The 23,229-nt window shown below is 37.4% G+C and overlaps 1 protein-coding gene across 2 annotated transcripts in view; it reads left to right on the top strand.

The window, feature by feature from the left end:
- The window catches only part of TENM1 (teneurin transmembrane protein 1), a 735,241-nt gene that overhangs the window by 261,554 nt on the left and 450,458 nt on the right, over positions 1 to 23,229 (top strand). For both annotated transcript variants that reach the window (XM_023633984.2, XM_023633980.2), the window contains exons 4-5: positions 19,612 to 19,872; positions 21,520 to 21,576. In XM_023633984.2, the coding sequence (XP_023489752.1) occupies positions 19,612 to 19,872; positions 21,520 to 21,576 (318 nt within the window). The remainder of the gene's footprint in view (positions 1 to 19,611; positions 19,873 to 21,519; positions 21,577 to 23,229) is intronic.

The following is a 23,229-nucleotide window of genomic DNA, read 5'->3' as shown; positions in this document are numbered from 1 at the left end:
TTATTTTCAAGGTTATATAATATTCCTTTGTGTGCTTATACCACAATTCATTTATCCTATAATCCTCTGTTGAGAAATATCATGGAACATCTTTAAATAAATTGTAATATCATGGATGCCACAAACTATTGAATACCTGTGGGTGTATAGCCCTTGTTATCTGTCTCCTCAGTCTGGTAGTGGAAGAAACAGACAAACCAAAGAACTACTACAAGGCGTTTAATTATGAGCATCAGAATAAAAGTCTAAACAGAGGACTGTGAAAGTATGGGGGAGGATTAGACTAACTGGCCAGAATAAGACTTTGAAAAGATATGATTTGAACTGAACCTTAGAAAATGATTAGAATTTTAAACAGACGGATATGAAGAGGTTGAACTTTCTATGCAAAAGAACCATTTGAGCACAAAAGTGGGACTGTAAGGACAATACGCAAATAATGAATAGCATAGGTGTGGCTGGAGTGTAGGTACTTGAGGGTTTGGCTTACCCAGGCTAGGTAAGAACAAACTTTAGAGTCAAACAGGTCTGTGATCAGATTCTAGCTCCACTTGTTTTTTAATTGGAAATGTTACTTAACTTGACCTTGTTTTCTCATCTGTAAAATAAAGTTAATAGTGCCTATCTCTCTAAGTCGTTGTGATGATTATATCTTTGAATGGGAGATCTATGTAAAACTCTTAACACAGTGTCTGGCACACAGTAGGTACTTACTGAATGTCAGTTCCTTTCCCTTCCTTGACACTGACTAGAGTAAGGCCTCTTTTGCTTTTATTTCTTAGGGAATTGAATGGATAAGCAAAGGATAATATATTTTTCTTTGAATTTCTCTTCAGGCTCAGAGCCCCACCATGACAGTTTTCTTCCTTCTGTTAGAAAATTTGCTACTCTCTGACTCAATGTTTCAGCATCTTCATTGAGTTGTCTTTCTCTTCCTAATTATTACATGCAAATATCAATTCCCATACTTCAGAGACAGCCCTAGCTAGGATATGAAACTCAGGATAAGGAGTCTGGATAGAAAGAAGGAAGAATGTAGACAAAATTTCTGTTTGGTTAACCTGAGCTGAGAAACCAGCACCAAGAGTAGGGTTTGAAATAGATTCCAAAACTTATGAGCTAGATGTTCTCTTTTCTATTTCATTCCTAAGGCAGAGTGGATGTCAGAGTGTAGACAGCTCTGAGCCTATGCATTAACTGGCTGCCATGGAAGAATGTTGAGTAAGTCATGGCCAAGCTACTTTATCTTACTTGATGAAAGTGAGAAAGCCCGATGAGCTAGTGAATGTACTAGGAAGAAGCAGAGAGTGAATGAGTGCACAGAGAGTGAATGAGTCAGATACGGTTGTCCAAGAGTTAAATCATATTAGGAGGCAACAAAATAGAGAGTGACAAGCTAGCAGGGCAAGCATGTAAACAGGGCATATTGGAGTTTAAGAGGTAAGAAGATTAAAAGTCTATGGGAGGAATCTATCAAAATTCAATTCAATAGATAGTTATCAAGCACTGATTATGAACCAGGTTCTCCTCTTGGTCCTGGGGATGTACAGGTGATATATCCGAGGACAGTTGAAAATTCAAGTCAAAAACAAGAACCAATAACTCTGTGTAGGGTTAAGGAATGAGATACAAACATTCATTAAAAGAGACTTGACCATGAAGATACTTTCCAAATCCAACTCTAGACTATTTCCTCTGATATTTTTAGTAGTCAAGACTCTGATTGCAATGATGGAAACTCAACTCCAGCTAGCTTAAGAGAAAAAAAGAAAATTTTCAGCTCATATAACCAGTCAACAAAGTGGACATGGTCTTAGGGAAAGCTCGAACACAGGCTGGAACCATGGACTTGAACACTGCCAAGACTCCTTCTAAAGTTTAGCTCTCTCTGTGTGTAAACTTCATTATGTATAAGCTGGAAATACGGCTGCTGCTGACTACCCTGGGCTGTCAGATTAATAGCCTACCTAGCTGACTGAAAGGAAAGAATCCTCTTCAGCCCACTTGCAGTGAACATTTAAAAAATGAAAAAAAACCCAAAACCTGAGGATGTACCTGGATTGACCTAGCCTATGTCCCATACCAGTATCTGGACCAATCCATGTGGATAGGGAGGTGGGGCATTATTATTGGCCCAGACTGGATCAGGTGTCCACCCCTTGAACAACTGCTGTGGCTAAGACTACAATACAAAAATCGGAACTTTTTTCAGATCACAAGTCTAAAATGGTGATAAAATTATGATCTTTTCCGCGAAGCGAGATTGCCATATACACATGGCCACTGAAGGAATCACTGTGAGCCAGTTATTCGAATATGAGGCAATTCCATTGGGCAAGAACCTCTCCAAACATAGATGGTCTACAGATACTGAAGGTAGGAACAGATATTTGGAAGCACTAGGCTGAAATGGAGCATACATGAGCAATTGCAATAGCAGCAGATGCTGAGAGGTAGTTCCGAACCACCTCAAGCTTTCAGTTGTTCTCTATTGTTTATAGAATAAATTTTGAAATACTTATCTTATTGGTTAAGATCCTTCACAATCTTCCTTCCCAATATTATCTTCTTTTTCACCCTCTATATGAACTCTCTAATCCAGCCAGGCAACCCTCATGCTATCAAAAGTCCTTTAGATTCGGCATCCTCATTCCTATCTGTGTGCTTATGCTTCTATCTTTTCTTAGAATGCTTTCCTGATGCATTCCTTTATTCAACCAAATATATGTTGATGATTCTGTGTATAAAAAGTTGTTTTGGATACTGGCTATACAGTCATGATCAAGACAGACATGGCCCCCTCAAGGAGTTCATATTCTTGTAGGGTTAGTCATTGCATAATTATATAAATAATCTTAAAATGATAATTGTGGTAAGTGCTGTGGAGAAAGAAGGACCTAATCTGGTGAGGAGGGACAAGGAAATGAGCTGAAATCTGAAAGATAAGAAGGAATTAACCAAGTAAAGAGTAAAGAGATGGGAGTGAGTGGGAAGGAAAAGAAGGAAGAGTATGCACAAATGTCATGAGTTGAAAAGGAGGATGGCACATTTGAGAAACTGGAAGAAATAAAGTGTTACTGGAGCAAGAATAAGAGGCTAGAGATGTAGATAGAGAGCCATATCATAAAGGGCTCTGTACAGTATATTAAGGATTTTGGTATTTATCCTAAACATGACAGGAAAATATTGAAAGGAGGTGATGTGATTAGTTTTATCATATCTTTGGTGGCTGTGCAGGGAATGGATTAGAGGGGAAGAAGAGTAGAAGCAAGACAGGTTATTGCAGTCATCTAGGGCAGAGATTATTGAAAGTGGAAAAGGAAAGATAGGTTCAGGGTATAATTAGGAGATAAAAATGGCAAGGTTTGGTATTGTGTTGAATATGGGGGATGACTCCTAGGTTTCTGGCTTGTGCAAATGAGTGGATGGTGGTTCTGTTCACTGAAAGGTGATGCCAAGAGGGGGGTCAGATTTGGAGGCAATGATAATCATATTAGTTTTGGACATTTTCTTTTTATTTGAGATGCTTTTCGAACATCTAAGTTAGATGACAGATGAGTGGTTGGATATACAAATCTGGATCATGATATCGGGATCTAAACTCTTCTTTCTGCTCATACAAACCTTGCCCATTCATTGAATCCTAGCTTAATCTACTACTGCCTTGAGATGTCGCTGACCCATATTTCCCATTCTGATCTTCCTCTTTTCTGTGCTCTCCCCTAGTGCTTATTGCCTGGACCATTCATTAGGCCCCAGTTAATATACTCTACCACGTATATGTGAATATGTCTTATTCTCATAATTAGAAATTAAGTTTCATGAAATTAGAGACCATGTCAGATTAGGCTACCCCTCACTGCCACCACCAGTGAAACATATAGTAAGAGTTCATTTTACCTGTAGCAAAGTGAATGCATACCCTTTCTGCCACTAAGTAGTAGTTAAAAGCGAAAAGGGTGTTAAACACAGACAACTGAGATTTGAATTTTGACTTCACCTCTTATTAGAAATGGTGGCTCTAGTCAAGTATTTTAACCTCTTCAAAGTCACAATTTCATCAGTTGTTGATTCAGGATAATAGTAATACCTGCCTCAGAGTTATTCTGAGGATTAAATGCATGCTGTATGTGAAGTACATAGAACAGCGTTTGGCACATGGTAAGTGTTAGAATAACTGTTAGTTGTTATTGTTGTTATTATTATTACTATTGTTTTGGTAGGAATCAGAAGGTACCATAATTTAATACGGCATCCAGTGGCTCAGGAGAGGTGACAAGTTAGTGAATACAAAATCTAGTAAATGCGTATGCCTGCTTCTCCAGGCTTTTTTCTGTAGTAGGGTTTCCCATAAGTCTCTACTTCAGAGATCAGCCATCAATTTGTCCTCTTTATCCCTGGCTGGAGCTTGGCCCCTAGCTTTAGAGAATATTCTAGTGGAGCCAATCTCTTGTGTTTCACAAAGCATAAATTAAGGTATGGCTGAAAATCACAATGTGTAAGTTATGTAAACATGTGGACAGATGTATGTACATAGGTGCCTATTAATCATTTTTATTAAGAAGACTCATTGCTCATGGTGTGTGCCATGTATTTGTCATTATGTTGCTGACAAGTAAGAAGAAATCACTCATTTTAGAGGAGAGAAGCACATTAACTCTTCAAACTAGTGGGGGGTGCTTTTAGTACATTACTTCTTCCAGTTACTTTAATGGTGTCCTAGTCACCCCACACTAATGTATCTCTGATCACCAAGGAGTTTTCTGTCATCTCACCAAGAGATCTAGGATATTTCTTTTTTAACATCAAGAGCCTTGGGAGGGAGTGTGGAATTTTTTCCTTATATTAGTGAAGTATTTATTTATGGAATTACATTGGGAATGTCCATTAATGTATAGTAGATGTAACTTGTCATTTCTACTTATAAAAATCCAGTATCTCTTTTGAATGAACAGTACGAGTAAGAAAAAAATTTATGATAAATGTTTTTCCAACTTTTACATACCAGTGAGTCCAACTTTATACTTAAGTTATTCTAGTAATTCTTCCTGTAAAAAGCTTTTTTATTGAAATGTGGCCTTGGAATCTAGTGGTATTTTAATACACCAGTAGATAATATATATTTCAATTTCATATATGAATAATTAGAATTCAACATGGCCTTTCCAGTTAGTTTTCTTTTCACACCTCTCTTAAGGCCTATTTGAATTTTATATAAGTTAAGAAATAAAACTGATTTCCTAGATGAATGAAAGTTATCTTTCTATAATTTTAGCCTAATGCTAAAATTAAACTGTTCACAAATGTACTGTTTTAAATAACCCTGCCCAGACATGAAATTCTTAGAGCAAATATTATTTGGCATTTATATAGGACGTCCTATCCAGAATGGGCGTTTATTGATTGATTATATATCACGAATTAGAACAGTGAGGGGCCACCCGGTGGCGCAGCGGTTAAGTGTGCATATTCCGCTTCTTGGCTGCCCGGGGTTCGCCGGTTTGGATCCCGGGTGCAGACATGGCACCTCTTGGCACGCCACACTGTGGTAGGCGTCCCACATATAAAGTAGAGGAAGACGGGCACGGATGTTAGCTCAGGGCCAGCCTTCCTCAGCAAAAAAGAGGAGGACTGGCAGTAGTTAGCTCAGGGCTAATCTTCCTCAAAAAAAAAAAAAAAAGAACAGTGATATCCTTATAATTTTATAGATAAACTGTGGAGTAATTCAATTTTTCTCGTCCTCCCCACTACCAAGTCCCAGTCACTGAAGGCTGCCCTCCCTCTCCCTTCCCCACCCTCAAGATTATTTTAAGCTCCCACATGTTTAGCCAAAAATCTTTTTGGAAGCAAAGTGAACACATATAGCAAGGCCAAATGCAGCCTATCTCAGCATAGCTTCCCAGGGTTCAGCTTCCTAATGGAGGATGCACAGAAGACATCGTTTTCACATAGTAGCTTTCAATTGTTACAAGAAGCTAAATTTCTGCACCACTGCTTTCATATACTCGAGGTTTAATGAAGCCTCTCGAAGGACCCTGTATTAATACCCAGATGAAATACACAGACAATAATACAACAGATTAATATACAGATGAAAATCTGTGTGGTTCTGATACTGAGTTTGGTCTGAACACTATTATTACAAATTGATTCCAACTAGAATATGAGCCCCATGAGGGCAGGGAATTTTGTCTATTGTGTTCATTGCTTTTTTCCTAGTACCTGACCCAATGCCTGCCACACTATATGGTTAATAAACATTTGCTTAAAAATGAATTTCCTTATAGTCTGGATTAAAGTTCTAGAATTTCCAGTCTGCTTTGTAGATTTCTGAAAAATTCTTAAAATTCAGTTGTATGCAGATTAATGATTCTGGAGCCCTTACATATAGGAATAGTAAGCAGCGTGGGATATAATTTGAGACAAGTAAGGCCCAATTCCTTAGCGTGGCATATAAGGCCCTTTGCAAACTGGCTTCTGTACCCATCCACCTATAGGACAGAAACAGAAAATTATTTGCTATTCTTGAAATTCACTATTCCCTTGCACATATCTTTGCCTTTGAACACGTGGTTCTCTCTGCTAGAAATGCTCTTACCAGTTTTTTTAACTTTCCCGAGGTATATTCATCCTTTAAGATGCAACTCGAAGTGTCATCTCTTTTCCGAAGCCATTCTCAATCTTCCAGGCAGGATGAGTCCTTCACTTCCCTTGGACTCCACGGCCCTTTATGCGTGAATTTGTCATGGCACTGACTTGCTTGTCATGTCCTCATTTCCATGTCTGCACTAGATTGTCAACCCTTTCAGGGCAGAGGATACATCTTTTTTTTTTTTCCTTCTTTCTCATCTGCCTGGATCCTATCACAGTGCATATCACACAGTAGGTGCTTAATAAGTGCTTATTGAATAACTTATGAACTGAGTGCATGAAAACTAAGGATGGAAGTGCTCTATTAAAAATGATAATATATAATTTGGCATGAATTTGGGAAGAGCAAGTATACTAAACCTAGCTTGAATTTATCAAATTTGCTAACACACTGCTTTGCTTTGAGATAGTTGGCTACAAAAAGGAACATTGGAAGAAGAAAGAGAGAGTAAACAAATGGAGGTAGGAATTCTAGACAAGGAAGTGATATCATAAAAATAATGGATGCTGGGTATGGAGTGAGAGAGGCTAAAGGGCAAGTGGATGGGAAAAAAGAACAAAATTACTTTAGAATCATGCCTAGGACAAACCTTGGATCCAGTGACAGACCAAGTACCTATGTCGAAAGTGAAAATTCAGCCAAGCAGATGTTTTGTCAACATAGCATCACATCACTGTTTGGCTGTTTATTTGAGGTGTTTTTCCCCCAAGGTGATAATTTGGGGACTGAATGGAGTCAACCATTCCAGCATTGTGTAGACTCGTGTTCCATCTGTCGTGTATATCATTAATGTCCTTGGGCAATCCTGGTAGATTGTTTGACCTGCACATCTTTCCAAAATCTGTAAAATGAACACGATTGCATTCATGTCTATAGATTGTCCATTGTTTTTTAAGTGCTTGAAATGTTCATTTGCTTGTTCGGGTTAAATGTTTAGGGCAATGTTAATAAGGAATTGGGCCATATAAATTTCCGATTCAAAAGCACTAATGTCACTGTTGCTGTTTGTATTTGCTCTCTAGCTTGAAGAGGTTTTGGAAAATGCATTTTGTAAAAATTGCCTGCAGTGTTAGGACTAAATGATAGCTAAAGAGAAGCATGCCTTTATCTAATTTCATACCTCCTTGATAAATTTAAAATAAGGAAAAACCTTCCTCAACATTTAACCAGAAACTGTAGAATATTTTCAACTCGAAGCCTTTCTCTGAATGCTGTGATACATGTAAAATTCTTAATGTAGAGCACAGATTTAGGCTCAATCTATTTAGCCTGAGATGATAATGCTACCTTGTAAGCAGGAAATGCCCCCAGTTTTGATTTGACTGTCTCCTCTGGCTGGGTGATAATGTGCTGCAGTAATACCCCACACACGTTCCCGATGAATGATATTCCTCTCATCTTTGTTAATGTTGTTAAATAATTTCAAAACTCTCCTCAAGGCAGCTGCTGCGAGCTGGGGAACTAAACACAGGAGAGGCCAACATTTTCTTTTATTTGTCCTCCTGTAGACACAGATGTTGTTTGTGTTGTCTGGAAGCACAGAATATGCTCTAAAATATCACTGTTATTTTCAGTGAGTCAAAGTGACATGATGCTGGTTAAGTGAATCCATAAGAATTAGTACAAAGTGGAATAATACTTCAAAAGGAGATACAAAAATACTTTAAACTCATGCAAGAACAATGCGCTAATATATGCATAGTTTAAGGGTATCTTTTTTGTACTGTCAGTGACAAAGGAAATGCCCATTTTCTCCCAGCTGCCATATCCCTCAAAGTATTTTGGCGACTGGCTGTGAAAATCCAGATGGAAACAGTAGCAAGCTGAATGAAACCTAGGAGGCAAAAAGCAGGAAGTTCTAGCATCAGCCACATGCACATTGCACAAATGAGGAGATCTGGGCTGTGAATTTGAATGTGCTACTTATAACTTCATATGCTGTATACAGTGATTAGGACTTAGTGTTAAAATTGTTCCCAGTTAGCTTTGCCACTTGGTATCTATGTGGCCTCTTCGAGCTTCAGTTGGTTTATTTGAAAAATATGGATAATAATAACCTTTCTCACAGGGCATACTGTGAAGATTAAATAAAATAATGTATGCTTCAGGGTCTGGTACATAGAAGATGCTAAATCCACATTTGAATGTACTTTTATTTTTTTTAATATGTAAAATTGCATGTTCCTTGGTAGCTTGACCTCCATCCACTTGTGCCCTAGGACTGGAAAATGTGTGCTTCGAAATCGGTACTAGTCCAAGTGGTTAAGTCTAAAACCTTGTACTTTGTCAGTTACAAGTGAAGTTTGCAGTAACTGAGATAGATTAGCTTTCCAATTTCCACAACTAATAGAGAATGGCCTTTCTTTCTAAATATGTTTGTACTGGTAGGACTGTAATGTAAACTCAACTCTCAAAAAATAATTCTACCAGTTCAGATCTACTATACTTCGGAATGAGGTCAAGACTGGTCCCGATTACTAGAGTGTTTGACTTCTATGCTACTGTTTCTGTCTTATAACCCATTCTGCCATTACAATATATATACAATGCTACTAAAGAGCTTTCGTAGAAGTTAGTGGTAAACAAAGGGGACATTACTAACCTCCCATTGTTGAGAGGTATATTTTGAGAGTTGTTTAAATAGTAGGGCTGTATTTGCATTGAGTTACCCATATCCTGTCATCTAGTCCTGTTTGAAACAAATAACATACATTCAGCCAGAATGATTAGCCAGGATTATGATAGAAATCTGTGTTATAGAATAAAACAAAGGCAGCTCGCTTGTTAAGGTGGGAATGGCAAATGTGTGTTACCGATATTGAGTCCACCTAATCTGTCATGGTACTTTATCATTGAGCCCAGATTGGCCCATGAATCCTTCCTGCCCCATTAGGATCAAATCTAATTTGTTGGTTGTGTTAGCATCAGTCTATAATGATCTAAGCATTTAGGAATTTCAAAGTGCAGGATTGAAGGCCCTCTGATTCCACTGGAGTGAAGGCAAATGGCAGACAAGTGAAGAGAAATTCATGTCAGTTCCCTCATTCATGGCAGTTTGTGAACACAGCTTTGTTTTTCAGTCTTACCAATCGTGTTACTTTGTTTCATTGCACCCACTGTTCGACTGGGACATTTAAATTAGGCAAGTAAGAAAAAAATTCTTGTTTACTCCCTCTATTTTCTAAAAGCTTGTTTATTAGAGTATAATTAATATACAGAGAACTGTACACAGTTATAGGGCACAATTTGGAAAATTTTGGCAAATGTGTATCTCCATGACAACATCACCACAATCATCATAGTGAACACATCCATCACCACAAAAGTTTCCTCTTACCCCTTTATAATACTTTTCTCTCTACCACTCCCCACCTACTCCACTCCCAGGCAACCACTGTTCTTCTTTCTGTGACTATGGATTAGTTTGCATTTCCTAGAGTTTTACATACATGGAAGCATATACTATGTAGACTTTTTGGGTGGCGCTTTTTTTAAACTCAGCATGGTTTGATGTTTATCCATGTTATTGTATCTATCAATAGTTCATTCCTTTTTGTAGCTCAATAGTATTCCATTGTATGGATATACGAGAGTTTGCATTCATTTGCCTGTTGATGACTATTTGAGTAGTTTCCAACTTTTGGCTATTACAAATAAAGCTGCTGTGAACATTCATGTACAAGTCTTTGTATGGACACATGATTTCATTTCTCTTGGATGAATATCAAGGGGTGGAATAGTTAGATCATATGGTAGGTGTATGTTTAACTTTATAAGACGTGAAGGTCTAATTAACCTTAGAGAAAACGTTGCTCTCAACTTACCTAACAAAGCTTAATAGCAACACCCAAGAGGATAAAACTATTGCCAAGTATTGATCCCATACCAGAACAAAGTTCAATAATATATATAGGAATACAAAAACCTTTTTGTGTACTCTACTCAACGCCCGTGAATTACGAGATTTTTCACTCTGGCTGTTAAGAACAGGGACTGTTTCCAGCCCTGTTTCAGATTCAAAGTTGTTTCCTTTAATCCTTTCAGGTGGTTATTTCCCCAGTTTCATGTGGTTTCCTTGCATGCATGTGCTGTTCGGTACTCAGTGTATATCCGGGAGAACCCTCTGCAGATCTCTGGAGTCCTCTTTCTGTGCAACTCTCTCCTCTTTGGTACTCTGTATACTACAAACACCAGCTGCCTTGGCCTTCCTAGACTACCAGGTCCATCTCCTCAGTTCAGAGAGACTGCCAGCCTCCACCTATGTTCTCCCTCCCTGTGCCTAAGCCTGGAAATTCTTTGCAAACAGTAAGCTGGGGCGATCATAGGGCTCATCTCATTTGTTTCCCATATCTCAAGGATAACTGTCCTTTGTTGCCCAATATCTGAAAACCATTGTTTCATATATTTGTCTGGTTTTTGTTGTTGTTGTTTCAGGCAGGAAAGTCAATGTGGTTCTTGCCACTCCATCTTGACTGGAAGTGAAAGTATTCTCCAGAATTTAATGTTTTTCTGTAAATAGAATTCCAATTCACAAGTCCCTGATGAGTATCCTGAGAGTTCTTTCTACAGCTTTTGTCCATTTGGAGAGTTTCTTCTTTCTATCCCCGAAAAAAAAAAAAAAAAAACATTCTCCGAGTTCATGAAAACAGAGTTTCTCAGAGGAACCTCCTACTCACTCTAGGATACTCTACAAACTTGCAAAGATGATAATTTTTATCTGGCATATGGGATAAAACTGATTGATGATAAGGACAAAGGAAGTTTTGATTCGAGTCAGCTGAAAGATTGTCTTTTACCAAGGCTTTGTGACTGGTTTCAGTAAAAGCCTCCTGGTTCTATACCCTAGGGTGTATTTTGAAGAATTTTAATAGGGAGTCATTTCCCAATTCATTAAGCCAAAAAGTACAGTGAGGACAGTTTCCTTTGTGAGAATATTTTAGTCAGAAGACGATACAGAGAACTTGTTCTCTATTAGTCTAATATTGCTATAAATTTTTTTCCTGGATCCACAGCCAGGAGGCTGTTTTCTTTCTCTCCTTGCCAAATTTGTGAGCATCTATTATTTGGAATGCACATAGCTAATTTACTGAAATAACAATATTTCAATTTGCATTAGTAGGCATTGCTTTATGTTAAGCAAAGTCATCTCATAAGTGTCAGAATTGTATTCAAGAATTTAACTCTTCCAAGAGTGGTTTCATATTAACTACTGACTTTAAAACTTTGGTATTTAATGACCACACTTTACCTAGAATTATTCTAGGGCCTGAGGGGATGGCAATACTACCTCATATTTATATAGTCTTTCATAGATCATACGGCACTTTGCAGAAATAATTTTATTTGATTTTGAGAGGTACCAAAAGTTTAGAAAACACTATAGGATCTGGAGGTCTAATTCAGGAGGTAACACTGATGATATACATATAGAGAAAAAAGAAATATACAATCAGCTATAAAACTATGTCATAAGATTAGCAATGCTATAGAGAAGGGTAAGATTATTGGGAGGGGGGAGAGGAAAGTTGGAGAATACTTTGTGAAGGTACTGACTCAGGCGGGATATTAGGAATTAGATTAGTGAAAAATCAAAGGGAGATATTCCAGGTGGTTGGCACAATATGTCCAAAGATACAGAGGCAAAAATAAGCAGGTCACCTTTGAAAGATGGCAAGAAGAATCCCCTAGTGGAGCAGAATGTAGTTTAGTCCGTAGTTCTTCATGGACACTGACTCTGGAGCACACTTCTATCTTGGCATCTTTAATCATTCATCACAAAATAAATGCTTACAGATTACTGTAGAATCTTACAGAAGTCACATTGTTTCCCTTTATGATTATGTGTTTGAAGCACTTGCAGGTATTTTTAGTGGTCATTTAACTCTTTAGCTCATTGGTCTGACTTCTCTCGATGGAATTATACTGCATATTAATGCAGTTTAAAATATACCACATGCACGCACACACACACACTAAACAAACAGCTTCACATGCTTAGCGAACATAATGAAAATACAGAAGTATACCTGGAAGACCATGGTGATCGATAAGGATTCAAGGTCCAAAGTGTTATGAACAGCCAGAAATTTGGACCAACACAGGTAAGAAATGAGAAATTTTTAGGGCCATTGAGCACCATGCATTTTCAGTGTTCAGTAGCCCTGAAAATTTCTCATTTAGGCCAGGAAGTCTCTGTCTCATTTGAAATGTTGGAATAAAGGAAACATGCACAGGTTCTCATTGATCTAAATTTCTGTTGAAGTCCAGGACCTCCCACCATCTTTTCTAGTCCCTGATTCTTTTTCCAGACTCTTGTTATGAAGGCTGTAGAGCAGGCATCGCCTTTGTCGTTGTAGTGGTAACTGCTGTCTGAGTTAGCTTCAGAGCAAGTTCTCCCATCTTACATGAGTATGGTCAAAATGGGGCCCTGCACTAAGGTGAATATTAGTGCAAGGAAATAGAAGTTGATTATTCCCATGTCAAGTTTTCTTCCTTCTTAGATTGCTGAAGGATATTTTCATCTCTATCTAAATATGATTGGAGTCCTTTTTGATTTCTACAGGGTTCCCACCTCATCTCCCTTCCTTTTGACTTTGTGCTATAATTCTGTGTCTTTCTCTGGTTGGAGCCTTTTTTACAGATTTGCAACTCACTGTACTTCTGAGAGCATCCTTTTTGACATTAACATGGTCTTTTAACTATGTTCTGGCATGGCTCCAGTTAGCCAATATTGGTCACAAAGCATGAATGTTTATACATCAGGCTTTTAACTCTGCTCAGATTTTTTGCTGTGCTTTTTGCTACCCTGACAGATGGAGAAATCTTGAAAATTAAATAAGGCATAATTGATAGGTCCTGAGTCGCGGGATAATGGGTGCGTCTGGATCTGTGAGGGGAGATTAGGCTATAGGAAGCTTGGTTATTTTCTTCAAGTCCTCTGATAACCACAGGCTCCAGACTTGCATGTGGGAGCGGTCCATCTCTCACTCTTGTGCCCCAGAAAAGGCTGATGAGCCCTCAGCAGAAAAATAAAGATCAGGTCTGGGTGGTGTGTCTTTATTACTTTGTCGTCATTTGGACCTTTAAAAAAGCCCTCCGTGGAACTTGCCGTAGGACATGACGTCGTCCTGTTAACTCACTCTGCTCAGTGCCTGGTACAGTACTGTGCATTTGATAAAGCTTTTTCATGAAGTAAGAGAAGAGGAAATTAAATTGGGCTAATTTTCTAAGACTAAGAGAAATCAGAGAAGTCTATTTTATTTTATTTTCTTGACTTGAAATTGAGTGGGTGTTCAGCGGAGCTGTGTTTGAGTAAAATTACATGAACTGATTTGTTTGACAATTTGGTATTTTCTTTTCAAAGCCCCCAAACCGAGAAATACAAAATGGTATCCAGTAGTGAAAATTATTTGTCTCCTGTCTGGTGTTGCTCATTTCTTTCTTTCTTTGAGTTTTTTGCTTAAGACTGTATTAATCCATTGTATTTTTCTCCTGGAGCCAGTAATGAATTATTAGTGGGTCAGCAATGTTTTTTAATTGTGTGAATTTTTGTTTAATATGCCATAGAGTACTGTTTGCAATAGCCATGTTTATAAACTGATAATTTTATGTTTGATGAGTAATTATTTACTCAGTTGATTTTTTACGTTATATATTTCACATACTCTATCAATAATCTTGCAATTCACAATGGATACCTAGGCTACATCAATACTTTAATATAGTAAGACTTGTAATCATGACTCAAGATCTTATTTACCTAATGTGTGTGATTATCCTTCACAATAGATGTATGAATAGTACCTTGATCCATGAAACCACTTATTCTTTTCCCATTTGAAAGTATTAACCATTCCACATTTTGCCATAAGAGTCTCAAGTTATAATTTCAGAATTTTAGATCAGAGGAGTTACCTAGAGACTTATTTCTAACTGGACTTGAACATTTTACAAATAAGAGAACTGAGACTCCAAGATGTTAAGTTACTTATCCAGAAACCATGTGAGTAATTAATGACAACTGCTTTTGCATATAATCCATAAGGCTTGCTGTGAGTCATAGTAATTAAAGCTAATAATTTTATCCCCTTTCCCTTTTCCTTATTTTGGAAATGGACTACATTCTTGAGAAGTTGTATCCCAAATCATTCAGGTCATGGCTAAGATTAATCATGCTTTTTGACCTCCAATTATTTATTTTGAGTGTGATTCCTTAAAGCTTCCTTTTTACAGAAAGTACAGGTGGGTAGAATTTTAAGAAAAGTCAAGTCTTGAGCTTATCAGATACTCAGGAATGGCATTTCTAGAAAAACGCTGATATAGATTACTATTACTTTCCCTTTCAAGTTTTGATTAATGGCTTCTCCAGGCTGAACACCTAAACATCAATCCCTAGATTCAGAGAGCAAATACAGTAGTCCATTTTATTCAGTACTTGATAGCATTTTTACAAAATTATTAATTTGCTGGCATTAATAGAAGCCTAAAGTAATCCTTTGCACCAAATTCACTCAACTTAGTCTCATGATCCCCAGCTACAGAATGTTCCCTTAACTGCTGAAAGCTCATCAATGATCAGTTTCATCCATAGTCTCCCCTCTAAAATTGGCTTTAAACTGTTATGTTCTCAGGAAAAAAGTGCTCCCTGGAGGATCACTGAGAAATCATGCATCTGTTAGCCTTGATGCCTTTTGGCTTAGATATAAGCAAGATTTTGACTACCTTTTTGTTCATGTTACACGTGCTTTTTTCCACTAAGAGGAAAAGAGTGAGGCCTCCTTCTAGCTTGGAGTTCCCTGGTTCCATCTATGAAAACTGACTGATTCTCCGGTCTCCTCATTGTCCTACTATCTGATGGTGTATAATCCACTAAAGAAAACTTATAGAGGTATAATTGAAGTACAATAAACTAAACACATTTAAAGTGTACAATATGATGCACTTTGACATGTATACACTTGTGAAACTATTACCCCAGTCGAGGTAACAGACATTTAGATCATCCCAAAAGTTTCCTTGTGTCCCTTTGTTCTCCATCTCTCCCTCACTCTCTTCCCCAGGCAACCACTGATCTACTTTCTGTCAGTATAGATTGATTTGCCTTTTCTAGAATTTTATTTAAATGGAAGCATACTGTATGTAGGCATACTGTCAGTCTTCTTTCACACAGCATAATTATTTTGAGGTCCATGCATCTCGTTATATATCAATAGTTCATTCCTTTTTAGGACTGAGTAGTATTCCATTTTGTGGATATACCACAGGTGGCTTATCTTTTCAGCTATTCATGGACATTTGGCTTCTTTCTACTTTGTTGCTTTTATGAATAAAGCTTATGAACAACCTTGTACAGATTTTTGTATGGACAGATGTCTTCATTTCTTTGGGATAAATGTCCAGCAGTGCATTGCTCTCTTGTTAAGTATAGCTTTATCTTCCTAGGAAACTGCCAAACTATTTTCTAAATTGATTGTACCATTTTACTTGCTCATCAGCAGTGTAAATAGTTGCTCCAGATCCTTGTCAACACTTGCCATGGTCAGAGTATTTTTAACCATTCTGCTAGGTCTGTAGTGCTATCTCTGTGGTTTTAATTTGCATTTTCCAGAAAACTAATGATGTTGAGCATCTTTTCATTTGCTTTTCAGTCATTCCTATATCTTTCTTTGTGAAGTATCTCTTCAAATCTTTTGCCCGTTTTAAAAATTGGATCTCAACTCTTTATTAATATGCTCAGATTTCATCTCTTGCAAGGCTGCAAAATAGATTTTCCTTACAGTAAACATTAAATAGACTTTTGTGAGGCCCCAAATACATCATTCACTTGGCAATATCTATATCTGTTTACTCTTGAAATGTAGGTTCTCATGGTAAGAGTCTATCCATTTAAATCTTGGGTATCCTAAGATTGTACTTACATTTCTCTCGTGACTAGCTTTTTGATAAGAATAGATCCATAATAAATCCAGTTGAACTTTCTCTTCTCTAGGGAATATGTAGTATTTTAGGTAACAAGGTTATATGTACAAGGCTAAAAACACCCACTTAAGGTGCATTGTAAGTGCTTTGTAGAAAATGCATCCTATGGGAATTTGGAACACCACTAAGACTTTTGTGTATTTAAGGAAATAATTTACAGTGATAAAACCGATTTCAAAAAAGGGAAGTGAGTCAGTTCAATGAATATCAGTTACTGTGAAAGTTTTTCTTTTCTTTCTTTCTTTTTTTCCTTTTGCTTCAACATTAAAAAAAGCGAGCGACTAATAACTTACTCGATTGTTACTTTTTCTAATTACATATCAACAAGGAAGTAGACTTTTATCTGACAGTGTTTACCTGGAGAATTTGTGGTTTAGCCTTTGTATTCAAATCAGAGTATAGTTCCCATAGAAATATCATGCAATTTTTTTATCAGATTACACCATATTTCCTTAGAAGGAAACAAATTCATGTTCAAATTTCCTTTTGAATGAGAAAAAAATCTCTTTAACAAAGAGAGATTCTGCTTACATCTATCAGTGAGGTTTTTTTTAACCTTATCTAGTATTTTATTATTTTGAATGACAAATTGGCTGTGTATTTTTATTTGCTCATCCTTTTCCAATGAATATCTTTACTATGACTCAGATGCTCATTTTAAAATCTTCTGAAAGTCACATCTCATATGCCGTTGTATGAGTGAAAATAAATGCAAGTCTGTGGTTTTGAAAGCAAACTTCTTAATTAGTGCCCTGAATTCATGGAAAATAAATGGAGGCACTTCACAGCAATTTAGTTCCAACATTTTCTTTCTTATTTCTCCAAGTAGAATTAGAACAGGTTGCTGCAAAATCTTGGGTAATGCCACAATAGGTTATTCTCTCACTTCTTCCTCCCTTTTCCTGGCTACCAGTCACTTTAGAGAAATCTCTAGGGAAGTAGTTTTCAAAGTGTGGTCCCTGGACCAGTAGCATAGGCCTTACCTGGGAACTTTTTAGAAATGCAGATTCTCCAGCCTACTCCAGAGTCTGAGTCAGAAACTGAAACTGAGGGGCAAGCACAGCAATCTGTGTTTTAACAAGCTTTCCAGGTGATTCTGAAGTATGATGAAGTTTGGGAACCACTCGTCTAGAGGAGTGAAGAAAGTTGTGAATGCAGGCCTATATAAAATTCCTTTCCTACGGCTTCAAGCTGGCAGGTTTCATTACCAGGTTGCTGTAGCAACAACTGCACAGCAGGATTGGATAATGAAACATTGTGAAATTAAGAGACATGAATGCTAACCAATCACAATATTTTAGATCACTAAGATTTACATTGGGTAAAATGGATTTTTACTTTTAGCCTTATGTCAAGTAGAAGCACAGTTTCATAAGGTTTTATGTTTGACAATGGAAACCATGCCTATTTTTCATACATTACTCCTTTGGAATTTAGGCAAATTTTTATAGAAAAATAAGATTGCTCTTAAAGACATTCATCACAGAAGTCGTAAGTAACATTCTCAGCAGTGACATATAAGCCTGAAAGAATTAATTTATAACTGAGTTTTCCTAATACATTATAGTCGCTTTATTTGCATGTGATATCTGTTTCACAGAGCACAGTGCTGGGCACCTAATGGCTATTAAATAAGCATTAAGATTTGATTTGTTAAATCACGTTTGGCAGTTATATGTCAGAAAAATAGCTATTTTAAAAAATATATTTATATTCTGCACTCATCTTTCTAGTATATATCTATCTAAATTCCAGCACTTTCTTTATTCAAAGAATTAAATTCATTTTAGGGTTTGCATTTTATTGATATGTGCTAAGGATTAAATGCACTCAGTTAAGCTTCTTCCTGGCCAAATGACATACTCTTTCTCTGATGTCAGGTTGAGAAAATCCAATGCAGTGTACAACATCCCTGGATTACCTTATCTGAGTATTACATGGACATTTCAGATGATACGTCTTGGCATGTGGTCATTTTTCATTAACTTATTAGGGACTGTTAAAGCATCTTTTCCCCTTTTTGACACCTTGACATAATTGAATGCAAAATTGACTGAAAGACTGAATGCCTGATATTCATGCAGTAAGTTGATGGGGCTTCATTCCTGTCTAGCAGAAACCACGTCCAGATGTGTGTTTTAGGGAAAAGAGTTCCTTTGCTATGTGATGTAGGCTATGGACAACTGACATCTACCCTCTGGACTTTATTTTTCTCAATTGTAAAACGGGGATTTGTTAAATCATCTGTAAGACCCCAAATATTTTGATTCCAAGACTTGGGGGAAAAGAGGGGAAAATCCAAACTATGAAACACTGCTGAGGTGCAATATACAACTAAATATTTTTAATGTATTTGTAGAAAGAATGAATGAAACAAAATAATTAGCATAAATTAAGCCTCAAACTCCTTTGGAGACAAGGGAAATAATGATATTAAGTACTCATAACGTTAATGTTTAGACTAACTTGTTTTAGGAAAAATACTTCAGAAAAGTATATTTAAACTTAATGTTTTTTCCTCAGCAGTTTTACATTGAATTATTTATTCTTAGCTCTAATGTGTATAAAATACTTAGAAAAGCCAATAATTTTAATATTTTAAGCATAGGTGCACTCTACAGATCATACATTCTTCCTAGAAGAGAACTATCTTTTAAAGGACAGCTCTCTACACTTTATACTCCTCTGCACTCACGTATTTCATTACATTTTGTGCAACCTTAAATTGTAGCTATAAAGCTATTTTGGGCATGCTTTTTCCAGAACCTTGTAAGAATCAACAGGAGCATAATTTTAAGCTACAGAAGTGCAAAATAAGCACAGAATCCTTGCTACCATAAATAAAAAGGCCAGAATTCTAACTTTGCAAAAACACATAATTACTAGCAATGGGGGAGGGAGACATAAGGACTAAAAGTAGAATCTTATTGGGTATTTATTCATGTTTCTAAACTTCTTCTCTGAACTTTGTTTCTTCTCAGAGATGGAATTCTGTGAAACCCCTCACACTCTGTGCTCTGGCTACCAGACAGATATGCACAATGTTTCTCGGCATGGCTACCAGCTAGAAATGGGATCTGATGTGGACACGGAGACCGAAGGCGCTGCCTCACCTGACCATGCACTGAGAATGTGGATAAGGGGGATGAAATCAGAGCACAGTTCCTGTTTGTCCAGCAGGGCCAATTCCGCATTGTCCTTGACTGACACTGACCATGAAAGGAAGTCTGATGGGGAGAATGGTAATGGAACTATCTATACTGTTTAAGTAAACCCCAGAGAGAATACAGTTTTAGTCTTTGAATTGTTTTCCATCCCTATGTCTGCCTACTTCCATTTAATATGCAGGATGGAAATGCAAGTTAGCAGGGTCCCATGGAGAAGGCATGCACCTACATATCTGGCAAATAGACATATTTATTTACAATGGTAGATAAAACACTTTATTTCTGGTGATCCCTCCAGGGAAATAATCTCGTGTAGTAAGCAATATTGTACATATCTTATTTATTACTCACTTTTTATTTCATCTTTGTTTTCCAGTGCAATACTAGTAAGATTTGTTATAGGAAGCACTCATTTCAAGTGTTGTGGCTTTATATCAATATATGAACAATGAGATGAATAACTGTATAGCGTGTGTATTCTGTATGCGGTTTCTTTTTTGAGTCAGATTAACCTGTCCAGTGTACAGACAGATTCAAATTAACCAAGTTAGACTGAAATGATTAAAAACACCAGAAGATAAATTCACATTAGTCATTTGCCAGACGATAAACAATAACAGGAGTATCATTAAATTGTAATTATGTGTTATTTTCTTTAAATTTTTTGAAAAAGGAAAAGTTTTGTCTTTTTGATTTGTTGGGGAGGGGTTGCTTTATTTTATTTCTGTTCTTTTGTCCCTACCAAAGAGCAAAATCCTTTCATAAAAAGCACGTTAATGCTTATTAAACACATTAATCTAGTCTCTCCATCATTCTGTTTGTCTAAATTTCATAGGCCCCATCGCCACAACCACAAAGGCCTGGTCTGTTAGCAGTGGCTAATCAGTATTTTCTCAGGTGGCCAAAAGGTAGCCAACAGCCCTGTAGCTGCAGCTTTTTCTAGTCTGTCCTCCTGTGCCTCCTTTAGCCCATAGAGGACACCGGTTACAAGGATACAAGCAGGAATGACTGTTTGCCCACTGGTTTGGATATAATTTCCTAAATTATAGGCCATGACACTTTCTAATATCACCAAGTGTCCTTGGGGTCTTGATCATTTTAGTTTATTTTTACATATGTATGTACGTATTGCTGACTTTGGCCAAGAGTGTAGGAGGCGAATTATGGAAATGAGAAGGGAACATATTTGACCTATGTATGCATATGCATGTCAGTGAAAGAGCAGTAGGATGGAAGTCAGGAGAACTTGGACTGATCCCTACAGTTTTCTGGGCTTCAACTGTCAAACAGGGAAAATAAGGACCAAATATATGGAAATTGGGTGGTAGATGATCTCCTGTATTACCAGGACTTATTCTCTCTACTTCACTCCTGACAAAGGAAGTTATAGCCAGTTCACTGGGTTGAAACATTAAAATAAAAGAAAGAAGTTTCCTCATGAAGCTCCACCATTCTATTCCTGCAAGACCCTAGGTATGAGGTTTTATTTGGGATAATGAAACTATCCTGGAATTAGACAGTGGTGATGGTTGCACAACTCTGTGAAAATGCTAAAAAACACTGAATTGTACACTTTAAGTGGGTGAACATTATGGTATGTGAATCATATTTCATTGACTTTGTTATTAAAAAAATGCTACTGAATGAAGTGTAAGGGTTGAAGATTGAGGAATCCAAGATGACTTGGACAGAGATTAATTAGTGATATGTTTGATATTACAGGTTTTAAATTCTCTCCTGTTTGTTGTGACATGGAGGCTCAAGCTGGGTCTACTCAAGGCAAGTATTTTCAAATATTTGAACACATTATTTTTACCTCACCCCATCTTTGACACCCACCCCGCAAAGTGGAACCCTGCCTCTCTGACAAACACCGCACAGGCCTGGTTAATTAACTTGTCAAAGATTAGTTCATTGGCAGCTTATTGGTTTCTTTCCTCTGGAAAACTTCATGCGTGTGTGTTGATAGTGAAGAGGAGGTGAGCGAGGAGCTGGGGAGAATGACAAGACAAGATTTAAAGTGGGATAGGGAAACGCTGGTTTAGCGTGGGGGCTAACCAGGTTGAGTTGGGTTTGGCCTCATGATTTCCTGTGTTATCTATGATTTTTTGCATGGCTCTAGCCATTAATTTAGTATAGTTCAGATACTGTCATAACTTTACAGTGCCTCAGCAAATGGCCTTGGTCTTTTCCTTCAGATGCTCTGGCTTGGCTTTAGAATCACACTACATCTGTGTCATCCATTATAAATAACACTTTCAAATGAAAATGTTCATTCTTTTCTGTAAACCTGTGTTTATACTGTCTTTTCTCAGTGAGGGGACATTGTTTTCCTTCTATTTTTGCCTTCATTGTGCTTATTGGACTTTGTCCCTTTGAAGACGGATACTGAAAGCAATATTTATAAATGATTTTGGTGAAAATCAAACACTTTTGGGGGAGGATCCTCACATCTGACCACAGGGCAATGACTCGAAATTGGAAGCGTGCTGGAGGAAAGATATCAGGGGAAAGATATATTAGAATCAGCTTTATCAAAATGCACATTATCAGGGCCAGCCCCCTGGTGTAGTGGTTAGGTTCAGTGCACTCCGCTTCGGCAGCCTGGGTTTGCGGGTTCAGATCCTGGGCAGGGACCTACTCCACTCGTCAGACATGCTGTGGTGGGAACCCACATATAAAGTGGAGGAAGACTGGAACAGATGTTAGCTCAGGGCTAATCTTCCTCAGCAAAAATAATAATAATAAAATGCACATTATCCTCCCCCACCCCCACCATGAGAAGTTTTTACCTTGCTGAGCCACTGTACTGTGTTAATGTGCCCTACACCTTGGATGTGTTAAGGACTTTCAGGAATATTTGGGGCTGTTCAGTTTCATTTGACCTTCAGTCTAATCAACCATCTGGCTTGACCATGTAACACTATTGACCGAGACAGAGTTGGAAGACTCAGGGGTGAAGGACATGCATCTTTTCTTTTCTGTGTAGGTTTACTTTGCTTATGGTTTATTTTAGGAACTGGATAAAATACTACAAAATTGGGCTGGGCTGCCAAGGAAAACCTACAATCTAGTCCTTAAACTAGTCCTTAACTGCAAGCCTCTGTTGGCCCAATGTGCACCTCCAAGAATGACTTCATCTTTTGAGAGGCAGTAGCGCACAGTAATTAAACATTTGTACTGCAGAGCCAGATAGCCTAGGTTTAAATCACAGCTGTGTGACCTTGGGAAAGTTACATGAAGTTTCTGTGCCTGAATTTCACCGTCTATAAAATAAGGATAATGTTAATATGTACTGGATTTTGTGGGTAGGATTTCGTGAGGATTGAATGAATTAATGAACATAAGGGTTTCGAATAGTACTTGTAACATACAAGTAAAATATTAACATTCACTATTATTATTGATCTGCACTTCACAACTTCCAAACAC

Source organism: Equus caballus, chromosome X (assembly GCF_041296265.1).
Source record: "Equus caballus isolate H_3958 breed thoroughbred chromosome X, TB-T2T, whole genome shotgun sequence".
NCBI lineage: Eukaryota > Metazoa > Chordata > Mammalia > Perissodactyla > Equidae > Equus > Equus caballus.
The sequence above is the reverse complement of the archived record's forward strand: the minus strand, read 5'-3'. Positions and strand labels throughout refer to the sequence as shown.